Source organism: Nesoenas mayeri (assembly GCF_963082525.1).
Source record: "Nesoenas mayeri genome assembly, chromosome: 3".
NCBI classification, from domain to species: domain Eukaryota; kingdom Metazoa; phylum Chordata; class Aves; order Columbiformes; family Columbidae; genus Nesoenas; species Nesoenas mayeri.
This window is the reverse complement of record NC_137544.1, coordinates 113,817,619-113,832,455: the sequence shown is the minus strand read 5'-3', so window position 1 is coordinate 113,832,455 and position 14,837 is coordinate 113,817,619. Positions and strand designations below refer to the sequence as shown.

Genomic DNA, 14,837 nt, shown 5'->3' with positions numbered 1-14,837 from the left:
TACTTAGAAAGCATATGTATTAATTTTTTTAAAGAAGCAAGAGAGCTTGTGGATGGTAAAGTTAATGTGTTTTGAAGGTTAAAAAAAAAAAAAAGGCAAACACCCCCCCCAACACATCTCTTTTTGGACATGTTTAGATTCATGAGATGTTTGTTCTGCCCCTTTCTGTCCTTATTAGGGAACGCAGTCGCATGCTTCCAGGCTCAATGGAGTTCTTCCTTTTTTTTTCCTTCTATCAAGTAATCTCTGTATTTCTGTTCAATTGTGTATAATTTTGAGGAGTCTTTCTGTGCAAGTGCTCAGCTATGGAGTCCCATACACTCCATACTATAAGAGAATGACTGCTGAATACAATGTGTCTGAGACTTGTCTTAAATATGTTTTGTTTTCTTGTATAAAACACTCCCTTAAAAATAACTTTTTGCAAATGTTTGTTTATTGATCTCTTCAGTTACCCAGTCACTCCTTTGCTGACTGATTAAAAAAGAAATACTAAGCTTGTGTTTGTCACCTTCTCTGGCTCCAAGTGAGGCTTATGGGAAAGAATGCTAACTTGTAATTTTAATGTCTTTTGATGTTCATGTTGCAGTAGTTGCGGATTTTGGTATGTGCAAGTTCACAGTGACTCTGCCCTTGAAGTTTTAATTGCTATTGCTCTGTTGTAATGCAGCAAGGATTGAAAATCTTAGTTTAACTTTCCATTCAGCTACAAAACAGGAACTTATTAACATAGGACGTGAAAAAAATATTTAAATGTAAAGCTGTTAAATCTGAATTTCTAGTAATGTAAACTATTTGTTTTGCGTCATTTTTCCTGTGTGAATTGTTTTTGGGGGTAATGGGCAGTGGCTCTGGGGAGGAAATATGCTGTGATTTTCTTATGTTAATTGAGTAAGGTTTGTCACGGTTATTCATAAGGACGTATCTGTTCCTACGTATAAAATAAAATGGTCAAGCAGATTATGTGAAGTCTTGAAATTCAATATTATTTTAACTTGAAAAGCAGTGTTTGTATGATATATAAAATGTGAGTTTGATTGTTGGAGTTTGGAATACATGATTGAAGTTCCTATCATGTGGACTGCTGATATTTTCGTGGGAATTCTCATCAGAGGAGACCTCTCAATGGTTTTATATTTCTTTGGATATTTTGGTGACATAGACCTATCCAAATAAAACACTGTCCATAGCTGTTTGGTTTAAAAAATATATATATACACGCATATATATATATTTAAGCAGCCATGTAACTTGTATTGGCTGAGAGATTTACAGTGCTGAAACTTAAAATAGTTCCTCTAAGCTAACTTTGGAATAATTGCAACTTTGTTCTTTTTTTTGTGTATGTTTCAGGGAAATGAGGCAAGCTACCCTTTGGAAATGTGCTCGCACTGTAAGTTTATTTTTAATTGCTATATTATATTGTTAGAGAGGTTAAGCTTATTTGGAGATGGATATGTATAACTTTCATGTCTGAATTTACTGAATTGCCTGCTTGAAAATTTACGCAGTTTATATACTAACCAAAAAAGTAAAATCAAAAAGTGAAAATTTGAAATAATAAAGCTTGTGCTGTTACATTGTAAAATAAATAAGTCCATCTTTTAAAAAAAAAATCACTTATAAAAATTATTTCAATTTTTCCATTAGAATATGAAATGAATTTATAGTTCTGATGTCTGTATGGTGAAGCTTTATAACTGGTAGTTCAGCTGGGGGGGTTTTTCTACCAATGCCAGTTCCTCAGAGGTGTGGATGAGCCTGTAGTGCAGCATGTGCTGTGTTAGGAGCAAAGGATATTGCTGAAGTTGTCTTTGCACCAACCTCAGAGGTTGAGGCTAGAAGAGTGGTTTTTTGTGTGTATGCTTCCAGACAGGCATTTGGGTGAGAAGCCACTTAGTGTTATTTGCTTTTGGTCCCATGAGCATAAAATGCATTGCTCTGTATCAGGGAGTTAGGCTACCCTGTAAAAATAACAATATTTCTTGCCTAAAGTTGACCAAAGAAGTGTCTTATGAAGTGTCCCTGTGGTGCTCTGCGAAGTGTACTTATTTTTAGCTGTTTTTTTCTTGAATGTTTTTCAGCACTAAATAATGTGTGGACCTGTGTATGTATATATGGACTACTTGATGAAATTCTCATTCTTTGGTTAATCAGATCTTGTTCTTAAACAGGAGAATAAATTCTTCCAGATAGGGGACTCTTCTAGGCTGCTTTCACAGTGCTAGTCATAACTGAACTCCGGCTCTCGTAAGTCAAACAGTAATACAAACCAAATAATCACGAAGGAATCTTTTTCTGAAGAAATTGAGAAATGTTCCTTTTGCTAGTAATTTGCAAACCCTCTATGCTTAATATACATGTCCACATGAATTATAACTTGAGTCATCAGTTTGTAAACACTCAAATCTTACCCACAGCGCTGCATTGCTGCGTTATGCTCTCGGTGTGTGTTTTGTTAAATACGGATCTGTGGGTGGAAGTTTCATATTTGATGAAGACTTCAGTTGTCTTTTTTGGGATCATATATATCAATCTTAGGTTATTGCTCCATTAGTCAGTTTTTCCTTAAGGAATTTTCTTGTCCCCACCTAGATAAATCTCTGGAATTGTAAGCAGTGTGTTGCCATCCGTAGCTTTTGATTCCAGGACAAGCTATATTGATTGGCAGCTCCTGCCAACTGTTTATTACTGAGCTTGTTTGTTGCCTTTTATTGCAGAGAAAGAGAAGATTTCCACATTATGTTCTGTGGTTAAACTGTATCTTGAGGATATGGATGTGTAAATCTGAGGTTTTGCATGATCAAGGATTTTTCTGCTTTGATGGCCCTTCTGACAGCAGAGAGAACGGCAGCTGCTTCTCTGGGCAGTGTTGTAGTTATCCCAGATGTCACTTTGCTTGATTGTGCCTAATCGCTGGAATGATTGTGCTGTGCCTAAAGATTCTGTGTGCCCCAATATCCTGAAGGAGCAGGGGGTGTAGGGGCACAGATGAGTACAGTAGCACATCTGTGAATAAGTCCACTAAGTAGGTATTCACTTTGTTCTTCAAATGTTAAATGATCATTTTCCTTCCAAGTAGTTGTCATTGACGGGACAAAAGTTTTTCAGGGCAAGACCAGACAATGTTTTTGAAAATGATCTCATAAGGATTTTGAATGGTTAAGACTTTGGAGAGGCCATCAGTTAGCAATGATGCGTTTATGCTGTCGGCACAGTGGCGTTGGGTTGTAACCTCTGCCTGTTGCTGCAGTCACTATTTGGGTGTCTTGTTTTATAAGAATAATTTTGTTTTAAAGTTGGCAGCTGCAGGAAGCAAACTCAGGATACTATGCAGAGGATGCACACCATTAGTCAAGAATATTCTTCTTACCTTTCATTTTAGAATATTAGTTCTTTTCAGTGGGTGAATTAGTGTTGTTGGATTCCTTAAAACAGTATGGTTTTGTTTCTCAGCTGTGCCATGTCTGAGAAATTATTGAAAATCTAGTGCTGGTTTACATGGTGAGAAATTGATATCAGCCAAACTACGTGAAATTCTGCATAAGAAAATATTATCACAGCAAAAAATTGTGGAGAAAACTTTCATAGAAAACAATATTTTTACAGTATAGTATTTTATAGTAGAAAGTAGTTGCTAGTATAGTATTTTATAGTATAAACAATATTTCATAGTATGTTTTGGTTTTAGGATAAGTATCTCTTTTCTAACTTAGGAAACTGTAATTGACACATCTGAAGTCATGAAAAGGATTAGGCCAGCTGCATGTAAGCGTATACAAGACAAGTGGTTGAATGTGTTCTCAAGGGCGTCATCTTTTTGAAATCTGATCTCCAAGTCTGAAATGGCTGTCTTAGTTGCTGCTCTGAAACATTATATTCATGAATCAGACAAGACTGTAGATAGAGGTGAGAGCTTTTGCTGAAGGTCTGTTTTATTTTGAGATATCTGCAATCTATTCTTACAGGGAAAGACTTTTCTTTTTAACCTGGAAATATTTAAAATACATTTTAGAACATGGCTTAATTACAAAAATCTTTTTTTCTAATACCTTAGCAATATTCATGTTTATAGTGATCTCATATTTGAAAAATACATGGGAAATAGGCTGTGACCACTGTCTGGTCTGGTTTTTGTTAGTTATAACTTTGAGCCAGTATTGTAAGAGTATCTGAAAAGCCAACATTGTAAATACAGGTTTAACCATTAGATTTCAGAAATGCTCAGCACCTCTTTGCTGATAGATGCGCAGCTTTTCTAAGGTTTGTACACTGCATAGATGCCTGTGTAAGTGTTGTGTACTCTGCAGCAACGGATGTCAAGTGCTTCTGAATACATAAGCCATCCTCTCACAATATCACTGAATGCAGTGGATTTCAGAGAGATCTGCGTTTTTAAAGCTTTCTTTGATTTTGACTATCAATAAGATATCCATGTATCTTTACATTGACTAGAAAAAGTACCATTAATTTTTCCCATATGTAGCTCACTGCACTCCAGAAATTTGCTTTTAATGAAGCTTTTTGAGTTGCCATGTGAATGCTTTTTACAATACTGTCTAGGCATGAATTATGTCAATAACAGCTTGAAACAAACAATCATTTTAAAGCAGAATGGATCATCCCTTGCTGTTGTGTGTGGAGGAAAGGAGTGGGGTATTCAGTAGCATATTTCAACATATTACTGTCAAACTGGAAGATAAAGCTCCTATTCTAAAATGGGAGTTACACAAAGCATTTGTGTGCGGTTTCTTGGAAGTATGGACTCCTTGCTTTTTAACCTGATTCATCACATTTTTAGATCTATGCAAATGAATTCAAGATATAAAGCAGGTATTGACGTCTTGAATTATAATACTTGGATGGAAGAGCAATCTTTTGAAAATATAGATAGCTTTTTAACAAGAAATCCTTAATACTGGAACTGCTTAAAAAACCCCCACCTTGTTGTATTAGTTACAAGGTGAATGAAATCCAAAATGGATAATGAAATAAACATAAATAATTTTGTGTGCTTTAAAACAGTGGGTAGTTTGATGTTTCTACAGGGCTACCAGAAAAACCTTGTAAAGAAAAACATTAAACAGGTATTATTTCCAGCCGGTTAGTAAGTGTGTAAGCTCAGCCATCAGTGCCGGTCTGAGGGGACACATCCTGATGCTGCTGAAAAGCAGAGAAGCTCAGGGCCTGGTGTCAGCTGGTGAGCACAGAAAAGGCCAGTGGGAGTTGGACGTGAGAGGAATGCGGCCAGAGCTGGAGGAAGCTCAGACCGCTGCCATGAGTCACAGGCACACTCTGCCTCAAACGATATAAACAAAGCTCAGTCCTCCTTATTTTGGTGTTATCACCCTGTTTACGCTCTTGTGGACTAGATTTCCTAGTGTGTTCATCTCTGTCCTGGTCTCCTGAGCTTGTCTTGTAAAATTCTGTCTGCTGCTGCCACCCTCAGTCCTGCTGGCTCAGAAACCTTCACCCCATCTATGCCGTGCATTTCCAGTGTAATTTTAGGATGTTTACGTGGGTACTAGGTTGTCTGTAAGGAGTTTTCAGAGAAGGAAAGCAGTGTTTTATTCAGGCTCTGATAAATTAATTTTGTGCTGTGTTTTTCAGTGGTAGTGAGGTGATGTTTTAAGCAAGCCAGTCTGCTAAATACAGAGGAAAAAGCAGCCTTGTAAAAAGGGACACATCTGTCAGAGATGAGGACTTGTATATGTGTATTTGGGGAGAAAATCTCAACAAAAAGTAAATAGGATATTATTGAAATCTGCTATTAGACATAGACATATGCTGTTTTAACTTAAAAAAATCCAAGTTGAACACACCAACCCCAAAACTCAGAAAACCGCAGGTGATTTTTTAGATAAGTTCAGACCAGGCAGAGAGAATCAGCAGAAATGATGACTGTGCGTGGAAGAAAGGAAGACTAGATAAAACACTGTTAAAATTTCAGGCAAATACTGAAATACATTCACCCCTTGCTTTATATTATTTTAAAGCTGCTTTATATTATTTTAATTCTATTTTATGATGAGAAAAATGTTACTGAAATATGACTTTTTTTTAAAGTGTATAAATTTTAAAAATTTCAGCTTGTGGAAAGGATTTTAAAAGTAGGTGAGAAAGTAGGAAGAAATCATGAACTTGTTCAGATATGAAATTCTTACACAGTTATGAAACACTGATCTGCAGATTTTTTTTTTAATCCATATATGTTCATTAAGAACAGAGGCTTTTATGCTCATGAACTGCTAAAGGAAATGTTCCTATTCCTGTAATTACTGTGATGTTTCATTTTATCTTCCTCCAAATACTCTCATCCGTGGTGTGTCCATTGCCAGCGTTGGATGAGATTGATACTGGGTCAGCTTTTGGCAGCAACACTGATTTCTTCAGTACTGTTCTTTGACTTGTTTTTTTCCCCCTAGAGTAGAACCTCTCTCACATCTCCAGTGCAGGCAAACCCCTTTGCCTGAACGTTTCAGGGCTTGGCATGAGAAATCTGTAATTGCATTTCTAGTAGAAACTGCTGCTAAACATCTGTGTCTGGACTGGAATTGACTGTGTGAGCTGTGAAATTGTCTATGTGTATATGTGGAGAAAGAGTACCTAACATTTCTAAGTATGAAATCTCTAATTGCATAATTTAGGCAGTTGTTGCTTTGCTATAGTACAGAAAAACACAAAAAAACCCCATTCTTGAGGAATATTCTTAAATTTGCCTATACAACCTCTTCTCCTTTTCACCATCTGATTCTTGGCTTTAAAATGGACGATCTTGTCCTCCCTGATTACGATATTTATTTAGTTATTTATTTTTAAAAAGGTGCTGTATTTTTTCTTAAGCATTGCTGTGTGTATGTTGAAGTATCTGGCTAGTTGCCAATGCAAAGCTTAACTGAACAGTGGAGGATGGCAGAACATGTATTTTCAGTGCAGCATTGCTTGTCAACGTTGTGTCCTGTGGATCAGTCCCTGAATGTCCCAATAAAATGTTATTTTTGAGGTCATATTGGTAGGTCCTGCGAACAGATCAGAGCTAAAATACCTTTCTGGCAAAAGTTTGCCTTCTTAGCACATCTTGTGTGGGAGATCTTAGTGCTCTGCTGGAGCAGCCAGTGTGATGGCAGAGTTGATCTTGTCTGTCTTTTGTGTCAGCCGTAATAATTTAAAAACCTGAACCTGTGGCAGTGTTCGAGTGACTTGTATATGTGATAATTAACTCTGCTTTATAGCAGAACATTGACAGAACTCCCATTCTGACTTTGTCTTTGCTTTTATATATGCGTGAGGAAAAACACTCTGGACCTCAGGCTCCCCAACCAGGAATGGACTGGTGTTGTGAAGTAAGATGTTGCTCAATGCTGCTTCAGGGTTCTGAGCAAATGATGCCATCTAATGACTGCTGGTCTTCAGGCCTGGCTTAAGCATCTCTTTGGTTACATCGTCATCTGTAAAGATTTCATTGCTGTGTGCTGGTGCTTAAGGTTTTCTTGAGTGTAAATTAGAAATGTTTCAAAACTTGCAGTTTATTAACTCAAGTGAGCCTTCTGAAGTGAGGAGAGACCCAGCTATGTTAATGCTCTTTTCATTCTTCTCCTGTGTCTTTTTGTGAAATCACAGAACTATGAACTATTTCACATTGCTTAGGAGGCTTTAATCTTACAATTTTACTCAGTGCTAGTGTTTCTATTAATATTGGAAGTGAGATATCACTGATCTGGTAACAGGATGAAGCTGCATTATATGCACTATAGATAATACTTTCCATTTGCTGCTTAGTTGTTTTAAAGTGAAGTTAATTTTTTAGAGAAATAAATAATGCATCTAGCTTTTATTGTTCATGTTTCTTCCAGTAGGAAATGGTTCTGATAGTAACCGGCACATAACCTATTTCTAGATGCAATTGCAAACTTCCGATTTCAAGTTCATTTGTGAGGGATTTGTTTGCACAAAATAACAGTCAGGTACTGGAAAGATGTTGTGATTTCTGAGCTCAGATAAGGAAGCAGGAGAGTTATGGTTGGACTGGGACACCATTTTAAACATGGCTAATGAAAGTAGAGACTGATGTCATGGCTGGACAAGTCCTTATATATGTTATTGTAATATAGGTATAAATTATGACTAGTCCTCATATTACATTGGAAAATGTGTTTACATCTGTAGTGTGACAAGCCACGGTTTAGTGCTTTTTCAAATGCTTATGCTGTGAGTATTTTTTTAGGGTATTAACTCTTTCTTATGCAAGTTGCGAGTCCAGAGCATAGCTTGCAATAAAAATGAGATTCCCATGTTAACAGCTTGTCAAGGCGTTGCATGAAACTCTTGTGGATCTGATAACTTGTGGCAGGGCAGGGAGTGAGTATACTGGCGAGATGAAGCATTTTGTGCTGGCAGAACTCATCAGCAACTATTAGGGCTTTGCTGTTGTCTTTTAATACTGTCTGTATGTTCTACATATAGCTTACCATGCAGTGATGGGGCTCCAGAGGGGTTTCCGTGTCGCTGTGCCCACGTAACGTGCTCCTGGCTCTGCGGTGCGATGTTGTGCTGTGAAGGCCACACCTTCAATCGGATTCTAGGCTTCTGTGTAAACTGGTGGAAAAAGAAATGCAGCTTTATTGCAGTCAAGAGCCTAATTAATTGAAATACCAAATTGCATACTGGAAACTGAGGAAACTGAGCCTCTGTAAGGGCTGTTTACTGTTATTTTTATAGCCCTAGAGGCAGACTCAGATCTGTCACTTGCTGGCACAGCAAAGGGAAGATTGTTCTGGGACTATCAACCCTTTTTTGCCCTCTGCGGTTGCGAGCAGTTACCAAGACCGACTAAATGCAGAATGTCAGAATTTACTATTCAGGCAAAATTAGTCTTGACAGAAGATGATCTTGTGTTCTGGACTTCTGGCGTGCTCACTCACTTTCATTCTGAAATAACTGCAGTTGTGTGGATCTCTGGATTAGTGTCTGGTTGGTTTTTTTTAGACAAGGATGTCAAGAAATTTAAATGGAAATTTGTTGCTGGTTTGGTAGAGGATCAGGTCGCTGAATGGGCTCTGATTTCCAAACATGAAGTTCTGTATATTGGCTGACCTTACGTATTGGAAAGACTAAGTGCTGTTTGCTTTTACGCTGCATTTTTACAGAAGTCTAAGAAGGTATGAATGTAATAAAAAGTAGATCAGGTGGTAGCAGAAGTTAAAAAACCAATTTGTTTTACTATTGGAGCAAATGCACTAAATGGAGTGAAGAAATGTTGAGGAGACTGTTCATGTTAGGAAGCAAGTTGTTATGGGGAGCTTGAAAGCTTCAGGTTCTGCAAGAGATGTTTGCTGTGGTTTGCTGCCTGCGGCCGCTTTCTAGGACTTCCTAAGAACCTCAGTTCCTCTTTCATACCCAAACATGGTGAGCAATTTGTGCACTAATTTGGGTATGGTAAATCAAGGTGCTGATAAGGAATCTTCAGGTTGTTATAGGGAAACATTTTCAAGCTTTTCAGCAGTAGCACAGTACAAGATTTTCTTTTTTTAGTGGTGTTTATGGATTCACAGATTTAGTCTATTCCTATCAGAGGTGTAAAGCAGGGCATGTGCTTTGAGATTCTTTTGTTAAGAGGCTGCAGAACCTGAATCTGCTTTATTTCTGGGACCAAAAAGAAGAAAAAATATGCAGGTCATGGCTACAGGTATGTTTAATTGCTGTCTGAAACGGAGAAGAAAAAAATTACCTTAGGTTTGCGTGGGTATGTTTTGAGTAGGTGTATAAGTGGTCACCAGTATGTTTGGTGTGCTAAAGAAAACTAGTTTTGCTAATATGTTTACTAATTGCTAACGTACTATATTAGTCTAGTGTAAACATAATGCTAGCTCCTTCAAAGAAAACTTGGTCTCTTCTTTAATTTCTTCATACCTGGTATTTGCGAGAGCTGTCTGACTAAGAACCAGCTAAGCACCCTCAATCCTTAAAAATGTTGTGTCAGCACGTGGTATTCAGTGAGTCACAAGGCTAAGTGTATTATGGCTGGTGCAGGGAGGAAAAAAGGTAAGGTTTATTTAAAATAAAACACAAAGGCTTGTATTCATCTTCAGAATTTGATGTTATCTTTATAATCTTCCATGAGGATGTTTCATAGTTGTAATAAAGGAGAAATTCTGGTAGGAAAGCAATGAACTGTGCATTGTGTTTAACTGGTAAAGGGCTTACTGAAGCATTTCTGAGAATTGGTGTTGTATGGTTTTTTCTTTCCAGTTGATGCTGATGAAATAAAACGACTAGGAAAGAGATTTAAGAAGCTTGATTTGGACAACTCTGGTTCTTTGAGTGTGGAAGAGTTCATGTCTTTACCTGAATTGCAACAGAACCCATTAGTACAGCGAGTAATAGATATATTTGACACAGATGGAAATGGAGAAGTGGACTTCAAAGGTAAGACACGGTGCTTTCTGACAGGTGCTGTTACTAATTGAAGTTCAAATTTTGCTTCTGCTGAGAAAGGAGGGGTGAGGAAAACTTGTTCATCAAAATAAGGCGCTAATTCTTAGTGCAATTGAATACCAGTAAAACTCGTTTCTCTGGCGCATTAGGGCAACTCCTAAATGAAATGCTTAAAGAGCAGATTGTTCAGTAATGCCTTCCCAGGTCATAGTGATGTTGGACTACTCATTAAGTATCTCTTAAAAGACACTAATTCAGACTCTTAGTAGTGCTGCTATCTGAAGGACATTCTTAGGCTGAAGAGACGGTGAAAAAAGGGGGTAAACCATGTAAGTGGTATGTCTGCATATGTTGTGTTTATCCAAAAGGTGTTATGAGATCTTTTTCTGAGTATTTTGAAAATAGTTTTCTAAATTGTGAAAGCAGTTCAGATCTTTCTGTTAACTCCTTTACATGATTTTTAGGTAGACAATTCAAGCAAAACCCTGAAAGTTTCGATTTAGTACGTTCCTCCATTTTTTTACTTATTTTAGATATTCATGATTAAAAGGGCCAGCAGATTAAAAATCTCCATTACTAGTTTATGTTAAAACAGTTACTGCCCCTTAGAAGTGATAATGTCTGTAACTTCTGTTCAAGATAATACTCATTATCTCTTACTGCTCATGGCTAGAAAAGGCTAATCAGTTTTTATTGAGGAGAAAGTTATTAAATCTCATTTGTATTGACAGGATGACATTTTAAATAAAATATTAACATAAAAAAGCTGCTAAACTTTACAGATGTCCTTCAGTTTCTATATGGGGAACTACAATGTAACTGGAACGTTGAGGTTTTGAGACTTTCTTGGTATCAGTTTTCAAAGCACTAAATGTTGTATGTAACTGTCCAAAATTCTGTTGTGAAAAATAGGCAGCGATGAACAATACATTGTATGTGACATTGAGCTGTGATTAATGTAATTACCAAGAGCTGTTCCTCTTGGGTGGGAACAGGAAGTTGTCAAAATCCATTTTGTGTAGTAAAATGATGTTGCTGCAGTAAATGGCAAGGAATTCCATTGTTGTCATCTGGCCAAGTTTGGTTCATTTCATTTCATTATTTCTGTCTCAGGGGGAGGCTCAAAGGAAAGGTTTTAAACAGAAAAGGGTAGATTTAGATTGGATATAAGGGAGAAATTCTGCCCTGTGAGGGTGCTGAGGCACTGAACAGGCTGCCTGAGAAGCTGTGGATGCCACAACCCTGGGAGTGTTCAAGATCAGGTTGGATGGGGCTCTGAGGAACCTGGTCTAGTGGAAGGTGTCCCTGCCCATGGCAAGGGGGTTGGACTAGATGAGCTTTAAGGTCCCTTCCAACCCAAACCATTCTGTGATTCTATATGAAAATTACTAGTGTGAGAAAACTTGCTGCCTTTTGTTGAAAGACCTAAATAATTAACCATAATGGCAAAAAAAAGTCAAGCATTTTATTGGTAAGTAATCTAGGAATAGTTGACTTAATTTCATAAAACTTGTTGAAACTCTTAGTCGGCCTTTTAACTTAATGCTATATTGCCATACCTCTGTATTCTTTCTATACCATAGTTGAACTTGCAGTTTTGTACTGTTGTCATTTTTACCACCCAGAGCTCTAAGTCTAGTTCTAGGATCCCATCCAGAAACATCACATCCCAGGGTTTTATTTTTTTGGCCACTTTAATGATGTGCTCCTGGATAATGACTTAATAGCTAAACGGTGTAAATTTTCTTTTTACCCTATTTCTTACAGAAAAATATATTTACTTAATTTGTTTTAGAGTTTTAATGTAATGCTTTAAGCTGAGAAACCAGTCCTGAGAAGAGCTATACAATTAGAATCCTTACTGGAGTAGCTTTCCTAATGATCTCCATGTTTCAGAACAGATTCTTGCAACAGTCTAGCAACAAAATTACTTAAATACTGGTGTAACAAGTCTGTTCAGTGAGTGCAGTATTGGATTTGAAGTACTTCCTGCTAAAGAATATAAGTGTCTACATACTTTGATACCTTCAGGTGTTACAAGATAGGCAATATTTTAAAGATTTGAGGGTAATTTAGATTATTTTTACAATTTAAAAAAAATTCTGAATGTTGATTTTCTTGGTTTATTTAAAAATACACTTTTTGGTGAATATTTTCTTGTACTTTTTAGAATTTATAGAAGGAGTCTCCCAGTTCAGTGTCAAAGGAGATAAGGAACAGAAGTTGAGGTGTAAGTATTTTGGTTTTCCTTAACAGAAGTTTTTTGACACCCTGAAATACACTTTGGCTCGTTAACACTGAGAGATCATCAAATCCAGATTCTTTGAAAAAGTGGGAAATCATGACAGTAAACTGTGAGCTTTTTGCACATGTTGTTTGTGTGAACAATTTGCCAACACTCTTTCTGCAGGGAATGTGTGAGGAGGAGGTTGCCTTCTGAATATCTTCAATTGCTTCCCATTTAAAAAAAAAATCAATCATTTAAGGATATTTTGGTCACAAAGCTGCGTAGCAATGTGCTTTGCTTTATGAGGGCATAAGAATAACATGAACTTTTTTGCTACTACAGGTAGAACAGTACTAAATTCTTGTTTGAGAATTGCATCTTGGAAACACAGCATGACCCACAAGCTTTTGGAGTTGGGAAGGGATAGGTTCAGTCATGGATGTAGCTTTCAGTAAATAAGACTGAAATGTTTAAAGCTAAACTCAAGTCTTAATGCTGAATTGTTTGCAGCAAAGTAACCAGGTGGGATTTTGATTAATCTTTTCCCTGGAAGGTTGTAATTTTTTCTGCTTGCAAATGAGTTGCTACCTGGGTGCTTCACTTGTGGTGGTGAAGTTCCAGTTCAGTGTGGATTGCAGATTCTTTCACTCCTGGTGCTGAAACAATCTTGACTGACATTTCTAAAGTGAGGTTTTTCTTTTAGATTTGACAGTAGCACCATTCATTATATTGTCTCTGTTTTATGTTTTTTCAGGATGAAACAGGAAGGCTGTTAGAAATCTCACTTAAAATGCAGTATTTTTCTCAGTTTGTGCAGAATTGTGTCATTACTTACTGTTAATGCAAAGCACATGAATGTATATCGCTCTTTGTTGACCACATTTATTACTTGAAAGGTTTACGTATGTGTGTATTTACTTCTGCAGTTGCTTTTCGCATTTATGATATGGACAAAGATGGTTATATCTCAAATGGAGAGCTCTTCCAAGTGCTGAAGATGATGGTTGGGAACAATCTCAAAGACACTCAGTTACAGCAAATTGTAGATAAAACCATAATTAATGCAGATAAGGATGGTGATGGAAGAATATCCTTTGAAGAATTCTGTGCTGTAAGTAACCTCTAAAGAAAACTTCAATAATTTGGAATTTAAAAAAAAAAAGAGGAAAAATGGTTAATAGTATGAAGAGTAATATCATAAGAGTAGAGTGTTTCTTCTGACTTGGCAACAGTTGCCCCTTGACACAGCTTTATTATAGATGGTGGGTTTGTCTTATGGCTTCCAATAGAGCAATGTGTTCTATCACATACGAGCAGGTCACGAACCGGTTCCTTCAGGACACAGATGTCCCTGTTGGATTGAGCGTGAAGAAGAGTGCATTGTTCAGAGCACAGCAGCTTTTACAGACTAATTTCTGTGTCATTTTATGACAAAATAAACACAAAACCAGCCCTAATTATTTTTGTATGTAGACAGAAATGCTAGCTTGGCATAGAGATGCATGTTGGATTCCAGTCTCTGTGCTGGTAGAAAATAGCAGCTTTAAAGATGAGTTGCGATTGCCTGGCTGCTTGTGGGAGGATGGTTTGTTTTCAACAGTTACATTTGATTAAAAAAGAAACAGCACTTTCAGTTGTTTTCAGTGTCTCTAGCTGCTTCATAGCATACACTGAGTAAAAATAATCAAAGCATGATGGGCTGGCATGTCTGATCTGCTGATGGGGGGAAAAATTGCTTCAAACAATCTGAAAGCTGTAAAACCAGAGTATGTCCCGGCAGATCTCTGTGGATGGAGGGGAGAGGTGTGTTCTGCAGAGGTTACCTTTAGGTTAATCTTCCAATCTCTAAACTGGGTGTCTGCTCCAAATCACCCTTTAGAAAGGTTTCTATTTGCAGCGTGGAGAGAGCCCGAGGAGATTATCACCATCTGCACAACAGGGATTTTCCAAAGGCTGGGCAGCGGGATTTGTGTCAGTTACAGGGAGAGGAACCCTTCAGGTGCTACTCTTGAAAAAGGACAAACAGTTGGAAGGCACATTTTAAACACTTTTTGGGTAGTACTGAGCAGAATGCTTGAATGTACTGCTTGAGACCTGAAATGGCTGATTTTCACCAATGTTGTATATTTGTTTAATTAGCTGACAGCAAGTTTTAAATTTTCTCTTCCAAAAAAAA

General features: G+C 37.2%; 1 protein-coding gene across 4 annotated transcripts in view; it reads left to right on the top strand.

Moving 5' to 3' along the window:
* PPP3R1 (protein phosphatase 3 regulatory subunit B, alpha) overlaps window positions 1-14,837 on the top strand; it is a 39,941-nt gene that overhangs the window by 21,777 nt on the left and 3,327 nt on the right. For all 4 annotated transcript variants that reach the window (XM_080342675.1, XM_080342678.1, XM_080342676.1 and 1 more), the window contains 4 exons: window positions 1,354-1,393; window positions 10,249-10,425; window positions 12,605-12,664; window positions 13,588-13,772. In XM_080342675.1, coding sequence (XP_080198801.1) covers window positions 1,354-1,393; window positions 10,249-10,425; window positions 12,605-12,664; window positions 13,588-13,772 — 462 coding nt within the window. The remainder of the gene's footprint in view (window positions 1-1,353; window positions 1,394-10,248; window positions 10,426-12,604; window positions 12,665-13,587; window positions 13,773-14,837) is intronic.